Source organism: Myotis brandtii, unplaced genomic scaffold (genome assembly GCF_000412655.1).
Source record: "Myotis brandtii unplaced genomic scaffold, ASM41265v1 scaffold668, whole genome shotgun sequence".
NCBI classification, from domain to species: domain Eukaryota; kingdom Metazoa; phylum Chordata; class Mammalia; order Chiroptera; family Vespertilionidae; genus Myotis; species Myotis brandtii.
The window spans coordinates 4,664,723-4,689,630 of NW_005370597.1; the positions used below are offsets into that span (position 1 = coordinate 4,664,723).

Consider the following 24,908-nt stretch of genomic DNA (forward strand, 5'->3'; position numbering starts at 1 on the left):
ATACAAGAATAGACGTTTATTTTTTATATCTCTGTGGGGTTCATCCAATCTAGGCTAGGCTCAGCAGGGTGAGTCTGCTGATTTAGGTGGGCTTTCCTCCTCTTCCTCCTCCTTTCCTCCTTCTTCTCCTTCTCTTTCTCCTTTTCCTATTTGTTTGTCTCTCCCTCCCCCCCCCCCCCCCCCAAGAATACAAGGTTTTATCCTTCTATGTCCTGGCATTCTGTTGTAGTATATCAGTGTCTTGAGTCTTTTGAGAGACAGTGTAGCATCATCGTTAAGGGCTCTAGAGCCAGACTGCCTAGATTTAAATCCCAACTCAGCCATTTTCTAGCTGTGTATTCTTGGGGGAAGTTATTTGTTCCTCTGAGCCTCAGTTCCCTTATCTGCAAAATGGGTAAATAATACCACCTTAACCATATAAAAACGTTATGAGGATTAACTGAGTTTGTCCATGTAAGCTGCTTAGAACAGAGCTAATCTAATTAGCACCCAATTTTATTGATAGTTGTTAATTAGCATCTAGTTAATATTTATTTTTATTTTTTAAAAATATATTTTTATTGATTTCAGAGAGGAAGGAAGAGGGAGAGAGAGATGGAAACATCAATGATGAGAATCATTGATCGGCTGCCTCCTGCATGCCCCCTACTGAAGATCGAGCCTGCAACCCGGGTATGTGCCCTTGACCGGAATCGAACCTGGGACCCTTCAGTCCACAGGCTGACGCTCTATCCACTGAGCCAAACCAGCTAGGGCAGTTAGTTCATTATTTTTTAGTAAATCTAAAAGCATTTATTTACTGATTACCATAGGAAATGCTGAAGACCCAGCAGCTGTGTCTGAAGAGCTCACAGCCTCACTGGGGAAGCAAGATGCATACAGAAGAGGAGTAGCCAAGGCAGCAGGCAGTTTAGTGCCAGGTTGGACAGGATGGATGGTATAGAAGTGCCAGAACAATTGAAAGAGTAGAAAACCACTGTGGTTTGCAGATGTTCCTTAACTCATAAAGGCGAGGCACCTGGAAACCTAATGAAAAAAATAATTCTGGTCTCATGTTAGATTGAAGAGACTTGCTCACATTAAATTAAATGGGTCGGTTGAGAGGCTGGGTATAGGATGCAGATGTTGAACCTTCACTTTTCTGCAGGAGTTCTTCTTGTTTGTGAATACACCAGCTTCCAGACAGGCCAGTGGCTTCAGGAGCTGTGGAGAAGAGGGAGAAGAGACTCATGGAAGGAAAATGCCACTGGCAAGATCAGTGGTTCTCAAAGTCTTAGATATACAAATTCTCAGGCTCCACCCAAGCTCAAAATTGGCAGGTGGGGCCCAGTAATCTGTATTTTAGTAAGTCCTTTAGGTGATTCTGCTGCATATTAAAGTTTGAGCCACTGGCCTACATTGTACAAAAGAACATGAAGTAACAATTGATACTGGCTGAAACTGTGTGTCCTGTGCCGATATCACATACATTACCTACATTGTCATCCAGTCCTTAGAATGTCTGGGAGGATAGGTACTATTTTTATATCTGTGTTCAGATGAAGGAATGGAAGTACATTTATTTACTTCTTCAAGATCACATTTAGTAAATGGGGTTGATATTTATAGTTTGAGTTGGTTGCAATGAAAGGAATCTTCTGACCACTCAAGGAGCTCCCATGCCCATTGACTATGTTTGTTTATTAGAAAGTAACTTCACGTACCAGGATGTTATTGACCTTCAGAAAAAGAAACAAAATTTTAGTGTTCCAAGGAAGAAAAATCAGACTTCTGGGGTCTGAACTATACATACATATTTTTGTGTGTGTGCACCCTGGAAGCCTTCATTTTCTTGTTGAGGTACTAAATGTTCTGGACATTTGGATCGCAGATTATGATGTACTGACTTCATGAAGGTGAAGCCCTGCTCCGTCTGTTCCCCAAGTTTTCATAATTGAAGGTTACCCAGTGCTACAGAGAACTCATTCTCATGTGTCAGACGCTGTGTCCTCTTGAGTTCCACCTCCTGAGTGTTGGTGCTGTGCCTTCCTATCATTTCTCACTGCTCCTGCCCCATGGCAGGTCTTCGTTCTTTCTCTTTGGTCTGTTGCATCCTGTCCTGGGCCTCCCCCTTCTCCAGTCTGGCCTGGATCCTGTTAGCACAGTGCATCTTCTAACACATCAGTGTGATTATCTCTCTTGCTGAGCATCTCCTGCTGGCACTCGTGTGCTAATCTAAGCCCATTTCGTAGCTGATCTCAGTGTGTACACAACCCAGTGTAGGTAGCATTTTTGTTCTCCTGTAAAAGATGAGCTAAAGGCAGTTTCATGGCCTACCCAGCCCAGCTTTTCATCACGCTACTGTCTGTCCTTTGTTGTATGAATGAATGCTTCTTGGCAGCTACAGTAGTTTGCTGGGTTTCCTGTAGCCAGGTACCACAACCAGGTATCTTAGAGCAACAGAAATGTATTGCCTCATAGTTTAAAAGGCAAGAAGTCTAAGGTCGAGGTGTCGATAGGGCATGCTCCCTCTGAAACCTGCAGGGAGATGATCCTTCCTTTCCTCTTCCCAGTTTCTGGTGGTTTGCTGGCAGTATTCATCATTCCTCGAATTGTAGATGTATCTGTCCTATCCCTCATCTTCCCTGTGAGTTTCTCTGTGTCCAATTTCTCTGTGTCCCTTTTGTAAGGATACCAGTCATTTTAGATTAAGGCCTAATGGCTTCATTTTAACTTGATTACCTCTGTAAATACCCCATTTCTAAATAAAGTCACATTTTGAGGGACTGGTACTCAGGACTTAAACATATCTTTTGGCTGGAGGGGCGGGGTAATAGAGGGTGGGGACACAATTTAACCCTTAACAGTAACTCTATTCTATGAATGGAAACAACCTAAAGGTATCAGATAGTCCAGAGTGATGCAGCCCACTAAAATAAAGGAGTTACGTTTTTGCTTATTTAGAAATAAATAAATTAGATCAATGTTGTCAGCTAGGAATGGATTTTTTTAAAACAGGTATTTCCTGAGGAACAAAATGATGGAGATGCAGGCAAAGGGAGGTGGGGAAGGTCTTTATTGGCAGGTCCTTGGTTGTGCTGTGACTATTCAGGGAGGAGCCTGGGTGGCCATGCTGGCTTCTTTTGTCTGACAAGCAGGTGAGGCTGCAGCAAGCTCTTCCTCTGTGTGTTTGAGTAGAAACATTTCTTTGAGGCAGACAGATTTTTCCATCTCTAGAGCCCTTCTCCAGGCCTCGCCTGGCACCCGGAATGGACTTTCATTTCCCACTGGGTAATAGGTTCAAGGTTCATACGGTTTGTAGGAAGGGTATGTCAGCAGGTGGGGGTAAAGAGAAAAGATGCTATGTGGGGGAAAAAGAAGGGAAAATGGGCCAAAGGTGGCAATGTCTAAGGAATCACTTTCTATAGAAAAATGGATGATCAGGCATGATACCAAAGGAAGTGAAGACTAAAATAAATATAGGTAACTCTGCCTTTGGAACGCTTGTGTGTGTGCCCAGGTGGCATCTTAGTGAGCTGTTTGAGATATTTAATTACTCTGAGCAAGAGAGGCTTTGTTGACTTTAAGGGAAGGATAAATCAGAGTTAATAGGAGGAATGACCTTAGAACTAGCTGCTTATCTTCTGCTTTATTCTCCTGTAGGGAATAGCTCAGTGCCTTGGAAAAGTGATGGGCACAGCATTCAAGGACAGCAGGGAGGGAAGAGCTAGAACAGTTTTCATTGTGAAAATCGACACTAGGTTTGTCATCTGAGCCCCTTCTTGTATATTTCTGGAGCCATCTAGAAGGAAAAGTATGGGCCTTCTCAAGAAAGTATTTTACGTAGAGTAAGTCCAGAGGCTTTGGTCACCCTTGAAGCAAAGAGTTTATCATTAGTCTTTGGTGACTCTATGTAACTTACCGCCCATTCATTGACTTAGGTTAGGGATCTGTCTGTGGTGCCACTAGATGATTTTTTTTACAGCCAGAGGACCCAGCAATGCCCGCCCCCCCCTCCTCCCGTGAGTATCTCAGGGGATAAGTGATGCAGTGGCAGTGGCAGTGGGAAGTCAAGGTACCACATTGTTGTAAGCTGGATTTTGTCTGACTTCCCAGTATGGAGATCTTTGATAAACTGGGCTGGGCCTGTGGCTCAGCCCAAAGACAGGTCTTTCCTCTGATCTCAGTTAGCGTTGCACATACCTTGGTGCTTTCCATTTCTGTCACAAGCACGGTGGGAGAGTAGTGGTGTGGAATGAGTTCCCCCATTATTAGGGCTGCCTCTTAGAAAAGAAGACTTAGGTGAAAATAAGTGAGACCACAGTTAATAAGTAAAGGTATCTTTGTTTAGGGACTGAAAAACTAAACACAACATAAAATAAAGCAACTGTGTCTGATGTAACATGTGGTAGAGGCAGATCAGAGAGGTCAGAGTGGACCATTTAGAACATGTGAGTCAGCATTGAAGTTCAAGTTAGAACGGATATGGTCCCCAAATGCAGTAGCACTGAGCCTAGGATAGAGGTGAGGTTCTGGTTCTTCTAAACCAGCGGTTCTCAACCTGTGGGTGGCGACCCCTTTGGCGGTTGAACGACCCTTTCATATAGGTTGCCTAAGACCATCCTGCATATCAGATACTTACATTACGATTCATAACAGTAGCAACATTACAGTTATGAAGTAGCAACGAAAATAATTTTATAGTTGGGTCACAACATGAGGAACTGTATTTAAAGGGCCAGAAGGTTGAGAACCACTGTTCTAAACCTCGTTCAGGCTCTGACTATAATCCTTTTTCAGATTGAGGTTTGGAACTGAGGCAAGGTGTGTAGAACTCGGGGAGGGGCCAGGGCAGCCTAAAACAGTGAGGCTTGCACCTAGGCTCAGAGAAGAGACCACAGGGACGCTTATTCCGCTGGAGAAGGGAAGGCTGGCAGGGGCCCGGGGCAGGGACATGAATAGTTTTTAAGTATATGAAGGCCTCTTATAAGAATTTTAGTGAACAGATGTTTGCACTCTTCATTAAAGACAAGACTGAACAATGAATGGGTTTACCTTTATCCCAAGGCAATTTAAATGAGAATTTAGGGAAACCTTTGTACCTGAAAATGTGGGAACATGGGAGTATTTTAATAAAGGAATCCATAGTGCTTACTTTTGAATAGTTGAGGGAAAGTTGAGAAGCACACTTGAGCTGAAGTCTGACCTGGATGATTTTTTTGGTTTGACTTTGCCTGTTAGACTTCAGACTCAGAACATACCAGCTTCCTTTTCTCCTTCTCTTGTTGATTATCAATGTAACCACACGCTTCTGCACAGTAACCTGGTATTACAAACATATTAGGAAAAGACTAACTTGGAGCTCTGGTCTTCACTTTTCTGACGAAATGTTTATCTTAAGAGGTGGTGAGGCTCACAGGGTAAGAGCTTGGGTGTTGGTATCAAGGAGATCTGGCTTCAAATCCTGGCTGCCACTTGCTGTGTGTTTTGGGGCAAGTTACTTGACTTCCTAATTATTAAAATGAAGGTAACGGTGGTACTTACCTAATAGGTTGCTGTGAGTGCTCAGTGAGACAGTGCACATAAAGTTACCATGTCTGGAATACAAATAGTGCTCAGTAAGTGATAGCCATTTTATTACTTAATTCTAGATTTTCAATCGGGGTTGGGAACTCAGATACAACATAATAACCTCCTTGGCCTACTTATGTGGTGAACTCTGCCTTTCTACCTCATTGCAGCTACTGGCATTCTTGCAAGGACTCTTCACTTTCTATCACCATGGTTATGAACTGGCCAAGGATTTCAGCGACTTCAAGATGCAGCTGACCATTAGCATACAGAACGTGAGTGGGCAAAGGGACAGACTTCCTTTCCTTGGTTAAGGAAAGGACAAAACAAATTATGGGTCTGGTTGCATAGAGAGCACTTATCTGGGATGGAATGCAGGTAAAGGGGGGGTGGTTTGCTTGGTTCAAAGGGCAGATGGGGGCAGGCTTTTCTAGGGTCTTGGTGGCCACAGATTAGAACATCATCCTATTCTCTATTATTTCAAAGCACTATTTATGTTTTCGGAAGTGCTGCTGCTGATTATGTTTTAAATCTGTAGCACCAGAGTCAGGATTTCCTTTGGCAGTGGAAGGCCCGGCCCAGCCCAGCCCAGCCCAGCCCTGCCCTGCCCTTCCTAGCCCCCCTTCTGTGCATCTAGCTGCCTGGCCACAGGAGACCTTGGAGTGAGTGAGAGTGCGTGTGTGTGTGTGTGTGTTTTTAGGAGTGGGGGTGGGGCACACATGCTGACCTCCAGCTCAAAGGGTGTGCTCTTGTTCAACTCTTAGTAAGGCTGAGAGAAAATCCAAGTCAGTGTGGCTTACACAGCAGGGCCTCTTGGTGCTCAGAATCCTGCCTAAGGCTCTTTGGTTAGCAGTTACTGGGGCCCGAGCCCCCTTCTTAATTACATCTGGCCATGTTAGTATGTACATTGTCTTTGTCTCTAGAGCAGCGGTTCTCAGCCTGTGGGTTGAAACCCCTTTGGGGGTCGAACGACCCTTTCACAGGGGTCGCCTAAGACCATCGGAAAACACATATATAATTACATATTGTTTTTGTGATTAATCACTATGCTTTAATTATGTTCAGTTTGTAACAATGAAAATACATCCTGCATATCAGATATTTACATTACGATTCATAACATTACAGTTATGAAATAGCAACGAAAATAATTTTATGGTTGGGGGTCACCACAACATGAGGAACTGTATTAAAGGGTCGCGGCATTAGGAAGTTTGAGAACCACTGCTCTAGAGGATCCTATGGAGAAAAGAAACCAAATGCATCCATGTGGGTTGTATTGCATGGCTTTTGGAAGCCTGCAGCTCGCTCTGACATGGTTCTCTGTGTCTTTTGAGAGAACAGGAAGTTGCAGAGTCTGGGAAAAGGTTTCACAAAGCATGGCTTCCCCTTTGGCTGGCTTCCTCAGAGGGCCAACGGAAGTGGAGATTTACATGTAGCAGGTGTACAGGGAGCAGTGTCGGCAGAAATGCCTGTGAGAGAGTGAGGCCCCTGCAGGAGAGGTTGAGCTGAGATACAGTTGAGGCAGAGGCCTCAGTCCATGCCCTGGTGCCCTGGAGCTGGGATGGCCTTTGGAGCTGTGGGAATAGAACCAAGGAGATCTTCCCCTTTTGTCCCCAGACTAGTCATTGGGTGGGTACAGGCTGCCCTGGGGAAGGGAGTATCCCTCAGTGAGGCAGCTCCCTTTGGAGGAGGGAACCATCTGAGATATCAGCCAGCAACATTGCCTGCAGCTGGAGGATGAGCCCCTCAGGCCTGAGGGGAGCTGGGGGCAGGCCCTCCTGTGGAGCAGAATCACCTTGGATGCTCATTTCAAATACACATATCTGGGTCCAGAGGTACTCATTTCATCTTTAGGAGTGAGGCCTGGGCATTTACATTTACTCCAAGTTTCTTATGTGATTTTGATGGTCCTTAGAGTTTGAGAGACAATCTGGTAGAGGACCTTAAGGCTAAAGTAACTTCTTGAATATTTGCCTAATTCTTAGATGGCTGACTTTAGAACTAAATGATCTGATTTTTAGATATAAGAATTCTATTGGTTGAGGTTCTGAATTGTCAGAGGTGGGAAGAGGGTTTTATTTCTTTGATTTGAATATAATTTCTTTCATCCTAGACAAGAAATCGCTTTGAAGGCACCAGGTCAGAAGTGGAGTCACTGATGAAAAAAATGAAGGAGAATCCCCTTGAGCACAAGACCATCAGTCCCTACACCATGGAAGGGTACCTCTATGTTCAGGAGAAACGTGAGTGCCTGTGGCGACCAACAGCTTGGGGTGTGCTCATGCTTTTGCCCACAAGGTGAAGGGTGTGTCCAGTGGTGCCTGGCCAAAAGTTTTATAAACACAGGTTTGGGTGAATGAGAGTATTTTCATAGTTCAGTTTCCTAGGGGGAGGGTGGTGTCCACAAGTCTTGTCTACAGCCAAGGGACGTGTTCTGTTTTCTTTGTAACTGGAATGCATTGAGGTTCAGTGGTGCTTCTTTTCTCCCTCATGTCTCTCGACTCTTGAGGTGCCTGTCCCCTTAGTTTAGCTTTAAACACCATCCCTTTGGCATGGAAGACTTGGGAAAATCTTGCCTGGTAGACCTAATTTTCCATTAGCAATCATATCCTTTGGTGGGATTTCCTATTTAGTGATTTTGTTTTCATTTGAGACTTGTTTGAGCAAGGCCCAAACAACCATGGTGCTTTCCCTCTTCTCCTCAAGTCATCCCAACACTTACATTTTATGAAAAGTAGAAACAAGAGCTCATTCCCAGAGCCAGGAAGAAGACTCATCATTGCTTTACTGGTGCGATGTCAGGAGAGACATGCTGGTGACATGGAGTGTTCAGTGATGATTCAAATTCATGCCCTAGGCCTGGGGGAAGGCTTTATGACCGATGAGGCTGTGCACTCCCAGGCTTGATGCATGCAAGCAATGCTAGGGGGACAAGATAGCAAATTGTTTTCCTTAATGAATAGCTTTTCTCCTAGTCTCCTACTCCTGCTTTCTTGGCTGCACACATTACTTCTCCCAGATTTTTCCTGATTTTGTGCTTTTATGTCCTTCTGTTGATTTTGGGTTAGACAAATGTCTTCATCCTGGAAGCTTCCCGATGGAGCAGAAGCAGAACACTTGGTTTCAGTGATTATTCTGTTCAGTGATTACTAAACATTTGCATGGGCTTAAAATTGTTCCCTGTTGACAATGGGGGCAGTAGTGGGGCTGGAGCATTGGTTGTGATGAGAACTTCATGTTCCTTATTCTTACAGGGACCAGCTTGTTGAGGTTTGTAGGAACAAGCTACTTTAGTTCTGTGTTTCATATATGCCTGATGTAAGGGGATGCCTTGTTTGCCCAGTGAGAAGATCTATCCCCCAAATTTAAGGTGAATTTGAAAATATAAATTCTTAGGACTGCAAAAATATAGTCCAATGTCTACTTATAATACTTAATTTATTAATATTATGCACTTACATAGGTAAAATCAGTATTGCTTTTTTGCACTCTCACATTATATTGTACAATTTTATTCAAACACTTCACGTGCTCTTTCAGCATTAATGTCTTGATTATCATTGGATCCACGTTTTGTTTCTCTAACACAGTAGCCTGGAGCATATCATTGGGATACATCTTTATTTTTTCTTGGAAAGTTTTTGCAACATTATTTGGAGTAATGCAAAACTTAAAGAAGGTTTCAAGAATACTGTAAAGAACAACAGTATGACCTTTAGCCTGATGCATGAATTTTTATCATTTTCCCACAGTTATATCATTCTTTCTCTGTATGGGTGTGTGTGTGTGTGTGCACATCACAGTCACAGATACACACACAATTTTAATTTTTTCTGAACCATTTGAGAACAGGTTGCATATACCATGCTCTTTTACTTCAGTGTATGTTTTCTAAAAATAAGGATATTCTTTTATGTAACCATAGTTATCATACGCAGGAAATTTAACATTGATAAGATAGTTAATATAAATGACACTGTCTATTCCAGTTTTGTCAGTTGTCCCCATATAAATACCCTTACACAGCATTTTGTTTTTCTCCAGGGCAGGAGCTCATACTGTGGTTAGTTGTTATGACTTTAGTTTCCTTTATCTGGAACACTTCCTCAGCTTTTCTTTGTCTTTTATGACATGACATTTTTGAAGAATATATATAATTCTTCAGTGTGGGTTCAGCTAATGTTTCCTCAAGATTAGATTCAGATTATGTGTCCCTGGTTATATCCTACACAGGTAACACTGTGTTCTCCTCTGTGGCCATCTGCCCCTCAGTGGTGATGTAAATTTTGATTACCCAGTTAAGGTACTGTCTGGTTTCTTCCCTGTACAGTCACTATTTTTCCCTTGTAACTAATTAGTAGTCTGTGGGGAAATAGCTTAAGACCACGTCAATATCCCCACCCACTTCCCACATAGACTCAGCTTCCATTGAAAATCCTCCCTGAACTGATCTTTACTATGGTGGTTGCAAAATGGTGATTTCTCAGCTCTCCCACTCCTCCACATTTATCAGTTGCCATTTAGTATATTGAAAGGAAGTGACCTCACTTTGCCTCTCTCTCCCTCCTTCCCTTCGTCTTTCCCTCCTCCTCCCTCCCTCCTTTTCTCCTTTACTATCTCTCTATTCACCCACCCATCCATCTGCCCATTCACCCATCTATCTTTCTGTTGTCAGTATGGACTCATGGATTCCCATTTTATTCATAGGCTAAATTCAGTACTGTCCTTATTTGTTTTGATGCTCAAATTGTCCAAGATACAAGCACTTTTGGAATCTTTGTGTTGTGCTATCACTGAATTTTTTTCTTGAATCCACAAAAGATACATTAGAATGGTTAGTATTTTCATTTGACTCTGATGTTCTAATGTAGACACTTACCGTATTGCTTTTTAAGTTTACTAAGTAATCTCCAATACTTATAATGGTCAGTCACACCCTGAAAAATAATGATTAAATGTCTGCAGAATCTCTATTCATATTATAATTATTTTTTCACAACTTGTGTTATGTGATTCTGTAAGCATTTAAACTAGTATTGACTGAGGTCCTTGTAGGCTAATAAAGTAATAAGCACTGGGTAAAATCAGAGACTTAGTCAGACTTTGACTGTAGGCGGGGCGGGGGGGGGGGGGGCATCTCCATCTTTCCTGAGGGATAATTTTGAGGGAGAGTCCTTAGGTTACATTTGGGCACTTACAGTTACTTCCATTCTGTATCTTGGGTGTCTCTGCATTTTCTTTGCCTGCTTTTCAGTCTTCTTGAGTTCTGCTAACGTGAAAATTAGGGGCTTGGAAGTAGGTCAGAGTCTCCTGTCTGTCTGTGCACATAGTCGCAGAGCAGCTGTGTGGGAAGCATGAAGTCATTGCAGCAGATGGGAGCGGTGACAAGCACTTTGAGGAGCCTTTCTGTGTTCTTTCCTCAGTCATCTTACTCCTGTCAGGGGAGAGACAGAAAACTTCAAATGGAGATTGATGATGGGAAAGTGAATTAATTTCCCCAGGGAACCTCTACTTCCCTTACATTTTAAGACCCATTGGATGTAGCATTTAGTGGGAAACAGTCTTCCTTGGTCTCTGGGGAAAGCCCTGGGTAGGCTCCATTTCCAGTCTGTGGGATCAGATTTCTGCCTGTTCCAGTCTAGCTGGTGTGGGGAATATAGTGCCCCTAGAAACAAGTTAAGGGTAGGTGAGCATTGTGGGTTATGGGTTGTGTGTCTTCCCGGCACACAGTGGACATATGTAGTTGTTTTATGGGAAATATTACTTTGCAGGTCACTTTGGAACCTCTTGGGTGAAGCACTACTGTACATATCAGCGGGATTCCAAACAGATCACCATGGTACCATTTGACCAAAAGTCAGGAGGAAAGGGGGTGAGTTAATTTTTTTAAATTTCATGCTTGATTTGCTTGACTAACAAATAACGACAATGCGTATATAAAGTAACACCTCCAATATTTCACTCTAATTTTCCTACTTTTTATACAGTAGTTCCAGGAGGTATAGTACCCTAAAAAGTAACTTACACAAGATGATTCTTAGCTCTAAGTTATATTAGAAATTACAACTAAGAAAGATTCTTGTATTTCACATATATGCAGGATTAAGTGTGTCAAATGTGTTTAGCTGCTAGAAATTCTTGGGTGACCTCACCCTGTGAAACTGATTTGCATCACTCTCACTTGATACTCACAGGGCTGCCATTTGGCAGCTTAGCTGTTCCAGTTATCTGTTGCTGTGTAACGGATCACCTCCAAACTGAGCAACTTTTAAAACAGTACCAATCTTCTTAGCGTTTCTCACAGTTTCTGTGCATCAGGAATTTGGTGAGCACTTGGTTGGTGGTTTGGACTCAGGGTTTTTCTTGGGGCTCCAATCAGATGGTGACTCTAGCTGGAACAATGAGCATCTGAAGCAGCTCAAGGCCAGTGAGAATAGCTTTCTTTCTTTTTCCTGACCTCCTCTCTTCCCTGTTTCTCTGGAGTCTCAGGGCCCGTCTATCTGGTCTCTCTGTGTGGGCTAGTTTGGGCTTCCTCACAGCATGGTGGCCACTGGGCAGCTAAATGTTTAAAGAGTGAATATTCCAGCAACGAAAACAGAGCCTGCATTGCTTTTTAATGACCTACTCTTCGAAGTCATATTACCTTACTTTTGTCCTATCTGTTTTTTTGAAACAGTCACAAAAGCCCGCCCAATCCACCTAATATCAGTGGGAGAGGATGCAGACACTGCCTCCCAGTGGGAGGAGGAGTGTGAAGAGTGGGTGGGCTGGAGTTCTTGTGGCCACATTTGGAACTCAGTCAGGCTGCATCAGGCTCCATGGGTCACTGCGTTGGGAGCTCCTTGCTGTGCTCCAGGGTTTCTCCTTTCCTGGGCGTACTCACTGCATGCATTTCCCTTTTACTAGTATGTGATCCATCTTTTCTCTCTGGTGAGAGAGACTTCCCTGCATCCTGCAGTCTGAGAGGAGGCACCTCTCTGCAGGAGGTGTGCAGCAGCCCAAAGCTGACCCTATTCCTTCCCTCGTTTGACATATTTCATTATTTCCCCACAGCGCTCAGCATACAGACCACAATCTGCATGATCTTGCCGCTGCATCCCTCAAACCCTTTCTCATTCCACTTTCCCTCTTGCTCTGGAATTCTAGCCACACTAGCTTCCCTCAGTTCCTTTAGGGACCCAAGGACTGACCACAGGTTTTTTCCACCTGCTCTTCTTCATCCCCAAGGCTGGTCTTATCTCATGAATCCGTCAAGTCCAAGCCCAGGAAAACCTTTGCTGACCTTCTTGACCAGGTCAAATCTCCTTAATTTAGGCTTTTGTAACACAACTTAGTTTTTGTCACTTCTAACTTTTCATTTATTTGTTTAAGTGATTATCACCTGCATCCCCCACTTTTTTAAAACCATCGGTAGTTGAACACATTGTCTTTATATATTTTTCTTGTTATGATATGGTCATCCTTGGAACAGAATCTTCTGTTTTCTTATATTTGACAATATTTTATAGATCCCCTGTTCCCTCCCATTTACCAGGGACACCTCTCTATAAGCTTTCGAAGTAGAAGCTGGTCCAGGTCCATTCAATCTGAAATATAGTCAGACATCAGCAGAGTCAGAATCCCCTGTATTTGGGCGTTTATACTCATTCATTTTCACAGTGTGGAAGGAGCAGTTCTCAATCTGAGAACTTAATCTTAGCTATTCAGTAAAACCCAATAGATGTAAGGCTGTGAATATACTAGTAAACTATCTCTTCCTAGGTCTTCTGTGTTTTGTGTACTATTCGGATATTAGAGCGTGGTTAGTTTTACCATATGCAGTCACATTTCCTATTATTTCAACAGACTAGGCAAGTTTACTAACTTCCTCCCTAGTTTAGAAAAAGAAAGATTGGGACAGGCAGGAGAAACAGGATCCTTAACAAATTCTTACATGACAGAAAGAGAAGAAATTAGTGCTGTATGATAAAACCACAGCATTCCATTTGTGCAATGGAGTACTACTCAGCAATAAGAAGAAATAAACTCTTGATTCGCACAACATGAATGAATTGCAAAAGAATTATGCCGAGTGAAAGAAGTCAGACATAAAAGGGCATTCCATTTTTGTAAAGTTATAGAATACTAGAGGCCCGATGCACAAAATTCATGCAAGGAGCTTGGCCCTTGCAGCCCCAGCTTCATCCGGGAGGTCATTCTGAAGGTTGCCCGGACGGTTGTTCTGCTGTTCGGTCTAATTAGCATAGAGCTTGGCCCTTGCAGCCCCGGCTTCATCCGGGAGGTCATTCTGAAGGTCGCCCGGACGGTTGTTCTGCTGTTCGGTCTAATTAGCATATTAGCTCTTTATTATATAGGATGCAAACTTATCTATAGGGTGTGACAGAAAGCACATTCAATGTTTTCTTGGTATAGGGATGAATTACAAAGGGACAGCAGGAATCTTTTGAAGGTGATGGGTATGTTCATTAGCTTGATTGTGGTTATGATTTCATGGATGTATATAGGCATCAAAACTCATAAATTGTACATGTTAAACGTGTGCAATTTATTACACATTAGTTATATCTCAATATATCTGCTAAAACATTGGTTGAGTGCCTGTTCTGTTCTGGGGCCTGTTTAGGCTCTGGGGATACAAGAGTAAGCAAAAGCAGGCACAGTCCCTTTCCTCAGGGAGCTTACAGTCCAATGAAGAAAGAGATGTCATTTGAGTCATTGCTCAGATCTATGGAAAATTTCAGCTGTGATCAGTGCTCTGAGGGAGGAAGAGGCACATGGTGCCGTGTGAACATGTGTAAGAGTATTTGACTTTCCCAAGAAGTGACAACTGAACCAAGATTCAAAAAGCTGAGTTGGGAGGAAACCTCAAGGTCATTTTGTTTTGACTCATGTCAAACCTACAAATTAAGCCTATTTAAAATAATATCACAAGAATTTAATGTAACAGAGGTTGATGCTGGACCATCATGATCTACCAGTACTAAAGACATTTGACTCCAAGAAGAACATGGTTGACAAATTTTAGCCATCTGAGAAGGTTTATGATCAACCATTTACTTCCTGTGGTCATGAACATTCAGGTTTGAGAAGAGGAAATGATCACTCCTGTCCATGGGGCATGTTTGTTCTGGAGGGAAGCAGAGCCCATAAACTGGCCTCATCTTGATGGTCTGTGTGTTCCTAACAGGGAGAAGACGAGTCGGTCACTCTCAAATCCTGCATCCGGCGGAAAACAGACTCTATTGAGAAGAGGTTTTGCTTTGACGTAGAAGCAGTAGACAGGTGAGTAGCTGTCACACTTTTCCCAGGAACAAATACTACTGAATTTGGATATAGTATCTTTTCCATTCAGTCAAAATTTCCTGTTTTCCTTCCCCTCTTCTCCTTCTCCATCCTTTTAATACTCATTTGGGAATAGACTCAGGCTTGTTGCTGATTTTTAAGGATCAGTGTCTCCTCCCCACATTTTTAGGTTCAGCACTGAGCCGCTGGTTGGTTGGTTTTATTTTAGTGTGAAGGCTCCTTGTCTTAGGAATGTGTGTTCTGTCTCAGGAGGTTGAATAGATGTTTAAATAAAACTGACTCTAACATGACTGTATCAGCTATTTGAGATTTGTTTACTTTAAAGAAATGTTTACTTTTAAAATTCAATAAAATGATTCAAAAGGAATTGCATAAAGGGAAGGGGGGGGCATTCTCCTCAATTAAAAAAAAATGTCAGCTTTTAGTTACAGCTTTTCACCTACCCGTGTGTGTGTGTGTGTGTGTGTGTGTGTGTGTGTGTGTGTGTTTGTGTGTGTGTGTGCATGTGCGCCCACCCAGGGACAATAGCAACCCACTTGTGAAATCACAGTCTTTGGAGAGAGAACTCTGTGTTTTATTCCTCAAGATTTATAGTGTCTCATTAAGTTGTACCATTTCGTGGTGTTAAGCTAGTTTGACAACATTCCAATTCTTAGAGACACTTTCCTTGGCAACAGGTTAATTCTTTCAATGAAAGCCATGTGCTCAGCTTATTTGAGCTATCTGTTCAAGATCAGCAGTGCTAGCAGGAAGATCCTTAAATCCCAGCATGATTCTCCTGTAATGCCACTTAATTTCTCCCCTTTATTAAATGGAAAAGCCACACCATTTTGATAAGCCAGTACTTTCCTCCTCCTTGAGACGTTATCTGTGGCCGCTTAGCCCCAGCTCTAGGGGATCCAGAAATGGAGTACCACCTGGGGTGTGCCCCTCTGCATGTGGCAGGTGTGGGACCCCTACTGGTGCCAGGATGTGTGTCTACACTGTGGCTGCTGGAGGCTGCTGGAGCTTCCAGGCAGAGAACATGCCCTTTTGGGCTGAGAAGTTCATGGAAATAACTGTCTCTTTAGCAGTTTAGTCATTACAACTCTGGCTCTCTATTCCAGCAACCTGGATCTAAATTTTGACTTTGTTCAGCAGCCATGTGACCTTGGGCAAGTTATTTAATCTCTCAGGGGCCTCGATTTCCTTATCTGGAAAATTAAGATGGAAATAGTACCTAGTTCCTAGAATTGTAAGGATTCAAGAAGAAAATGCATATAAAAATACTTAGCAGAATGCCAAATAATAAATGCTCAACAAGTATTAGCTATTGTTGTTGTTATTATTATTAATCCTTCCCCGAGGATATTTTTTCCATTACTTTTTAAAGAGAGTGCAAGGGAGGGAGTAAGGTGGGGGAGGGGGGGATAGAGAGAGAGAGAGAGAGAGAGAGAGAGGTGTGTATGAGAGAGAGAGACAAACAATTGGTTGCCTCCCACACAATCCCAAACTGGGACTAGGAATCAAACCCTCGACCTTTGGCACTCTGGTCAATGTTCTAACTCAGTGGTTCTTAACCTGTGGGTCGCGACCCCTTTGGTCTCTAACTCAGCGGTTCTTAACCTTTGGTGGTCGAACGACCCTTTCACAGGGGTCGCCTAAGACCATCCTGCATATCAGATATTTACATTACAATTCATAACAGTAGCAACATTACAGTTATGAAGTAGCAACGGAAATAATTTTATGGTTGGGTGACAACATGAGGAACTGTATTTAAAGGGCTAGAAGGTTGAGAACCACTGCTCTAACCATTTAGCAACACTGGCCAGGGCTAACTGTTATTATTTATTGTTAAGTAACTAGACTCCAAATGCAAGAGATATAAATATAATTTGTAAAGAAAAGAAAGTTCCAGGTGCTTTCACCATGCTTGGTATGTGAGAGGGGAAGGTAGTGGAGAAGGGTTGTATGGAGGGGTACGTTGACTTGGGGTAGCCCAGAGGTATTGTAAAAAGTGTGCGTCAAGTTAAAATTGCTTATTCTTGATTTTAAATAAATCTTAAATCAGGTTGCTCTAAGCACTTGTAGACATCTTTCTTCTCAGTTCTAAAGCAGGGAATTCATATTGTGGGCCTCCATGAAAGAAGTGAAGACAGTGTGTTTGTTTGGAAGTGGAGCCAGTTGTATAGTTCAGATGTATAGTTCCTAGAGATGGTCGTTCCTCCACATGGCAGTTTGGGAAAGGACATGCCTTGCATTATAGCTCTCTGTGAGACAGGGTGCAAGCTCAGTGATGTTTTTTGATGCTGAATTGTTTTCTGTGCTTTCTCCTGCAGATGTTTCCCCAGAAGTTGTAGACTGTTGCTTTTTAGGCAGTGAAAACTTGCCATTTCTACCCTTGTTGACATTTCATACCACCTTCCCCCTTTACTGTGCCCATAAAAGCTTTGCATGTCCCAATTATAATCTGAGAGCAGAACTGTCACATTCAACATTCTGAGTGGATTTGGGAAGTTGATTTCTTCTAAGTTGCTGTCTCTTTTCCTCTGTCATGAATTGAGGGGTACAGAATGAGGCTGCTAAATCTCCTCTTAATAAGCAGAATGTGTGTACATCAGTGATGGCGAACCTATGACACGCGTGTCAGAGGTGACACGCGAACTCATTTTTTTGGTTGATTTTTCTTTGTTAAATGGCATTTAAATATATAAAATAAATATCAAAAATATAAGTCTTTGTTTTACTATGGTTGCAAATATCAAAAAATTTCTATATGTGACACGGCACCAGAGTTAAGTTAGGGTTTTTCAAAATGCTGACACGCCGAGCTCAAAAGGTTCGCCATCACTGGTGTACATGGTTCTGTTGTAGTACTTGTAATTTTTATTTTCTATATAGTTTGGTGTTTTGACACCTTAAATACTTTTCTGAATAGGGAGAGACTGCCCCTTCCAGGGCTAGCACTTCTAATAGATAGCAAGGGGCATTTGAAGGTTTATATTTTATATTGGCTAATTGAATAAAGACTAGGTTTATCATGTTTTCCCTGAAAGTGTTTCAACTCTTTTGGAGAGAGTTTAATGTAAAATTCCTGAGTGAAAAGGAGACTTCATCTGTTGGGGGGACCACTTCGCAAATTATATGATTATCTAACCACTTTGCTGTACATCTGAAACTAATATAAAATAATATTGAATGTCAACTGTAATTGAAAAATAAAAATTAAAAAAAATGGACTTCATGGAAAAGCAGCATGTGAATTAGCGGTAGTGGCATGTGAATTGCTAACACTTGCCAGTGTCTATCTTCAGTCACTTTAAATGATTAACTCTCCCATGCAGCATCTCATGGATATTAATGAGCAAATGTAAGGAAAATATTTGTTTAAGCTAAAGGATCCTGGTGGTAGTCATCTCCTACTATTTCTGGATTTGTTTATTTTTAAGAGATTTCTCACAGATGTTAAATAACACATGGTTGTTTTCTCCCAGATGTTTTCCAGGAGGGGTCACTAAATCATATGGAAAATAATAGGAAAAAAGCCTTATTTTTTGATGCACCGAATCAGTGTAGCTCTTAAGGGGCAGTGTTTATACTTGGAGAAAGGAAACGATTAGAATGCTTTCTTGTTTACAGGATTAGTTACCTTCAATGGTCCATACATTTGGAGATATTATGTGGAATGTTCGAGGCACCATCCCCAGCATTGGCACTCCAGAGGTGGCAGCAAAGGACAACTTCTTAGAGTCTTAAGAAGTGATCTAGGTACTTGGTGCTAGGGGTGTAATGGAGACCAAGACAAGCATAGTCCTTGCCTTCAGGGAACTTACCTCTGAAGGTAGAATGCGTGCACACACACACACACTCACTCACTCATGCAATTAAAGGTATAGATATAGATATAGATATAGATATAGATATAGATATAGATATAGATAGATAGTGTGTTGAGTGTTCCAGCAAACTTGGAGGGCCAGAATGCTATGGGTAAAATGTAACAGAGGGACCTTACCTTTCATTCTTACAGAGAATGATGGCATGACTGGAATACCCTGAGTTCATTTCCTCTCTCTTTCTCTTCCTCCCTCCCTCATTTATTTAGTAGAATTATATGCCAGAGACTCTGCCGACAGTGGAGATAGAAAGTTTAATGAAGCATTATGAATCTATTGGACTTTCTTTCTTAAAAGTCATCATCTGATTTTTCTTTCAATCAAATCTGAAGTCCTCCTTTTGCAAGCTTTCCACTAATATAGGGACAGCTTTCCTCAGGACCAGTCCCAGTGAGGCATGTCATACCCACTGTCACTCTATCTTGTGTTTGCATAGTATGTGAACTTTTCTTTGTGTTGGTTGGCTGGTTGTTTAATTAGGCATGTTTTATATACCTCTGCTCATTTCTGAATATCTGTTTCAGGTAGTTTGCTTCCAGAGGCAGAATAATATCATGTTATACAGCTTTTAATACGGCACTGTGTGCATGTGGCTGTTTAATTTTTTCTATGGTAATGCAATGTTTGAGTTACATTATTTTTCCTTTGGGACTTTGGTGAACTGTTGTGAAAGAGACTACAGGAGCTTAATCATGTTAGTTGCTATTTAAACTAAAACTTCAGCAAGTACACACATGATCTGCATGTCTGTATAGCACAAAACTCCCCAGGAAAATGGAAGGTTGGTTAAAGTAAGGATAGTAGAGGCTAGAAAGATTATGGAGGATCTGAAAAACCTATTCAAACCCACTAATATGTCACCACCTTTATTTCAAGTATGCTTTTATAGCAGGCTGCATGATGCAGGTGAAAGATCGAAGCAGCCCTGAGTTTGAATTTGGGATCATCCCCTTACCATGTGAATTTGTGCAGGTGGTTAAACCATATCTGTAAGAAGGGGCTTGTCATACCTATCTTGCAGAATTGTTCTGAAGATGGAATGCATTAATATTTATCCCTGATGCAGTCTTGTGTAGGAAAAGGTTGTGCCTTTGAAATTTTCTCTCCCCTAAAATCTGAGACTTCATTGTCTTTATGGTGAACCTTAGCTTTGGTGGGTGTATCTTTGAGCCCATTTTTTTTCTATCCTGATGGTGCTCCTTTACTTATTGTGCCATTAATTTTCTATTCACCTGTAAGTTGAGAGTGAAGACAGGTGTATTAAATGTGCAAAGGGGCTACTACGGGAAGATTCTATTTTTAAAAATATGTATGTGACAACTTGTTATTTACAAATACATTTCCTGCACAAGATAAAAAGTTTTATGCTCCTTCCAATGTCTGATCTCAAAAGGAAACCATACTAGTTTTGAAGTTAAAATAATGCTATTACTTTCAGTTTGGTATGTGATGTGTGTGCATGCACTTGTTTGTGTGTCTTTGTGAGATTGTGTGAGTGTGAGATTGTGTTTTCCAAAAAGAAGCATCTTATGTAACACACTTTGTTTCAGTCCTCAACCTCTAGATGGCAGTTTTGTATGTGTATTAGTTACCACGAGGCGTCCAGTTGAAAATTAGCTGTCTTTCATACATTGACAGGAGTCAGAGCAGTGTGTGTGTGTGTGTTTGTGTGTAGATTTCTGTAGAAGACATCATCATGTGAATATTACTCAAGAGAAAGGTATTCTAAGTGACTCACTCTTTCTCTAGAAATTCCTTCTTCCCACCCATTCATGATGGATCATTTCATACCCATTTTCCTACAAAAGCAAGCACGCGTAGTTAATTTAGCCTCTGTGTAAACATTACATTTCACCTGATTCCTGAAGTGTCAGGCTCTTGGCTGCAGGGTTGGTGTATTGAGGATGGTGAAGAAAACAGCGGAGTGATTTCGGCTGCCCCGTGTGCTGAGAACCAGGCAATCCTGGCCCTCATGGTGCAATGCGCCTTTATCTTTTGCAACAGATGAATCCATTTTTCCTGGTTTCAAATTTCCCCTCCCCTCCCCTCCTCACCCCTTGTTTGAAATAATATTTGATTTTGCCTTCCTGCTGGTTGGATTAGAGCACTGGACTCAATGCCAATGACATTTCAGAGAGGAAATGGCTTTTTCCTTCCTCAGAGGGTGTTATACTGCTCTGACTTCCATGACTTGGGTGGGGGCAGAGCCGGGGGAAATATCATACTTTCTGGATTGCTTTTTAGCTGTTCTGTAAAGTAATTTAGTTGAGAAGTTCTAGGAATTTTTGTCATTTGAACTTGTCATTTACATTTACATTTTTTTAATAATTAGAGAGTACTTTTTGTTTGATTCTGTTTTAAATAAGAATGGCATGTGGTTGTTAGTGGACTGTGGTGTGAAATGAGTCAACCTTACTTTGATTCTTTAGTCTGCATAGTGAAATTTGTGGTGTTACTGATTTGGTATACCAGTTTGTTTTCCAATTTCTATATATAAAATGTTTATTTAAAAAAATGTAAACCAAAATTTTTCTGTTATGTAAATCTGAAGAGAAGATACAATTCAATCAGTAAATTCTACTTATGTGGATTTCTATTTATCACGAGATAGATTAGTAATAATGAAAAAATATTACTAAATGAACTAGGAGAGTTCCTGAATTAGAATATTTTGTCATTGTTTGTTACGAACAATAGTAACAAGTGCTTGCGTTCTTCCCAAGTCTTACTCATCTCAGCAATTAATAATGTTTTCTTCTGGTGCGGTGTGTTAAAATGTCCTTACTCCTGTGTCCCCAGTGCCTAGCATTATGGCTGGCATGTGATAGGTACTCAATCAATATCTGGTATGTGGAAGAACCATGCAACTTAATGAGCAAAGATTTCTTCGTCTGGGCTTCCTGGTGGTTTGTGACTTCAGTCTCCTTTAAAATAAAGATGTAGGGAATTATCTGATGTGATTGGCCATATTTACTCTATAAATTGTTATTACTGCTATGGTACTAATTATTTTAGGACCTTTCCTCCCAAGAGTTCAGTGCTGTAGGCTGTAATAGGTTATGAGGCATTCATTCATTAGGACTAGGTCCTTTCTAAATAATTAATTAGAAGTCTTCTATTCTGAAAACTGTGTGTGTGTGAGTGTGTGTGTGTGTGTGTGTGTGTGTGTGTGGGAGAGAGAGAGAGAGAGAGAGAGAGAGATAGGGGGAGGGAGAGGTGCTTCTAAGGAGCTGGTAGCCCTGGATCTCAGGACATACATTGCATGCACTTGGGGGCAGTACAGCATTGTGGTTAAGATGTGGGCTTTGCTTTGAAAGTCAGGCAGACTAGGTTCAAGCTGAGGCTTTGCCACCTACTTGCGGTGTGCCATTGTGCAAATGGTTTCTGAGTATCAGTTTTTAAAAGAGGTATAGTGATGGTAGTTACTTCATATAGTTATTGTGACAAATAAATGATAATGCTCATGAAGTCCTTAGCACAGTGCTTACCCATAATAAACACTCAATAAATCTTAGCCACAGTGTGTGGGCCACCAGTTTGCAACTTCTAGTTTCTCTCTCACTTTTTTCTCTCACCTTGATCCCACCCAGGTTCTCATGTTACATATTCTTCTCATGTACAAAGATCTGTAGTGGACAGGGACTTTTCATTATTTCATAGCATGCATAGTTTGTGCAGAGTCAACTTTTTATCTTCAAAGAGTAGATTAATGTTGTTCTTCAGTGATGACACTAGGTCCTGAGCGTTGAGAAAGATGGGAAAGTATCCCAAGTTCCTCCTTTGTTGATGAACTGGAGATGCTTTGCTGTGTTTGACTTTGAGGTTAATCAAGAACACAGACATGCGTCATTATTGGTCCTCATGCATGAGATGACTTTATAACCTGCCATGATAACCTGGAGTGGAGCTCAGGCAGAGAGAGGCAGAGAAAGACAGACACAGGCACCAGAAGTTGCAAACTGGTGGGCCAGACATGTTTGGTTTGGCTTGAGTAGTTTGAAGCAACATCTTAAAATTGGAAATATCTGTAAATGCTGATCTTGCCATCCCATGTATCAGCTATTTGTAGAGTTGAATGATGAATGTTTCTGCTAGGTGGGGTTTGGCCTTTTCACTTGGCTGTAGTCCCCACCATTCCCTGTTGTTCCCCACCGTGATGACAGGCAACAGCTGTCACTTTGCCTTGTCCTTGCACTGTTGTTTTTCTCATAGAGGGAACTACTCCTTTGTCCCTATGTCTCTATCAGAAAGTAGAAGTGCAAAATAAAAAACACACACAAAAGACTGCATGTTTTAATGAAAATGAGACCAAGCCCATTTTGTTTGGGCAGTGAAGAACTTCTTACCCAGTTTTTCTCATTTTGCTTTCTTTCTTGCCTGGTCTCTATTGACATTTGAGCCTGCAGTCTCTTAGGCAGGCATGGAAGAGATGTCCTTCTTCAAGTTTATTCTGCCTGGCTTTGGCCCTATTTTATGTAAATGAAGATCTGCCATATGTTTGTGAAAATGATGATTTATTGAACTTTGAGCCCTCGTCCAGGATCTGTTAGAAATCAGTTTCCTAGGAGCATTTCGGAGGGAAGGACCACTTCTCCCTGTTACTCGCTCAGCCCTTTCACCTGCGGGTGGCAGCCCCATTCTCCAAGCTTTTATCATTTCCCTCTTCCTAAATAAACACAGTGAGGCAGGTTTCAAACACAGGCTGTGAGAACATGTGTTTCTGTGGGTGCCACCATCCTCCTTTTACGCTGAACTTGACCCTTAAATGTACTGTAGTGTGGATGGAAGCTGAGAACAAGCTCTTGCCAACAGAAGATTTATAGTCTTATGAATGAGTAAACTCTAGCTCTTTGGAGGTTTATTTAGAAAGAACAGTACTGTTAGATTCTGAGTGTGTTTGTTTCAGTGGGGTGGAGTTAGTAATAGCATTTCCTTGTCCAGTAGGAAGTGGGTAAATTGCCAAGCCACTGAGATCACTATTGTTGACTCAGATTCAGGAATAAGATTAGAGTAGGAAAGCTGTCGAGTAACCCTGGAGTCAGGGCTGGTTGTGATGCTGCTTGTTCTTGGCTGATGAAAAGACTCTGAGCTGACATCAGTGGTCCCAGCTCCAAGATATGTTGCTAAACCAAGTATGGCTTTCTGTGGGCTGTTTTTGGAGGCCAGAGTTGGAGGAGATATGGTGGTGGGTAGCACTTTGCCCTGTGATAGATGAATAACTATTTTCTTCATCGCCCCTGTGTGACAGGCGGGGTGCCAGCTTAGAGAAAATTGCAGATTCTTGATCATAGTCCTCAAGCTGATCCAGATAGAGCAGTAAACAAGGACTGATTCTGAGTGAAAATAAAGTGCTATCTTTTAAGTAGGATCTTGGGCTTGAGCTCTAGAAAGGATTGTGCGTCCCTTGTTCCTTTTCTCATCTGGTGGGTAGAGGGAGCTCCTTGGCAGATTTTCTAGAATTGGCTCAAGGCTCCTTATCCCTTGTTCCTTTTCTCATCTAGAGAAATCCTTGGCAGATTTTCTAGAATTGGCTCAAGGCTCCTTCTTTGTCCTTATAAATTATCAGGCATTAATTCCATAACGGGGAAAAGAGCACTTGGATGCTTCACTCAGGAGGAAATGGTTGCAATGGCAGAGTCTGCGTGTCACGTCAGCGCTCGGCCTGGCTTGCTTTGTGGTAGGGTGTGATTTTCAGGGCTCTCTGTGGGTGAGGGCTTTGGGGGTGGGGTCATGAGAATCAGAAGTGCCTGTGGCTCTTTTCTTTCCCTTTTTAAACTACACACACGTGCCCATGTCCCTCCATAATTTTGATCCTACTCCACACTTACCATCCTACCTCCTCCCTCCTACCTCATGTGTCCCTGTGATAACTAATTTTGGGAGCATCTACTGTGTGTCTGACCCTTTGAAATGCCTTATACATCTCCATGATGTAACCTTCACAACAACCCCATGAGGTAGATATTCTTATAATTTGCATTTTAAAGAAGAATAGCATAGTTCAGTTACTCGTCCACTAGGCTTACACAACAAGGAAGCACTAGACTCAGGATAACTGGTGAGCCCAAGTTACTTAAAAACATTTTTTATTTTTTAAATATATTTTTATTGTTGATAGTATTTAAAAAAACATTTTTTTTAATTAAGGTGTAATCACAATAAGATGCCTAAAAC

At 41.8% G+C, this 24,908-nt stretch overlaps 1 protein-coding gene across 1 annotated transcript in view; it reads left to right on the top strand.

Annotated features, from left to right (window-relative positions):
* ARHGAP26 (Rho GTPase activating protein 26) overlaps nucleotides 1-24,908 on the top strand; it is a 409,256-nt gene that overhangs the window by 120,289 nt on the left and 264,059 nt on the right. The window contains exons 7-10 of the mRNA XM_014529049.1: nucleotides 5,721-5,825; nucleotides 7,667-7,796; nucleotides 11,325-11,425; nucleotides 14,741-14,835. Of these exons, the coding sequence (XP_014384535.1) occupies nucleotides 5,721-5,825; nucleotides 7,667-7,796; nucleotides 11,325-11,425; nucleotides 14,741-14,835 (431 nt within the window). The remainder of the gene's footprint in view (nucleotides 1-5,720; nucleotides 5,826-7,666; nucleotides 7,797-11,324; nucleotides 11,426-14,740; nucleotides 14,836-24,908) is intronic.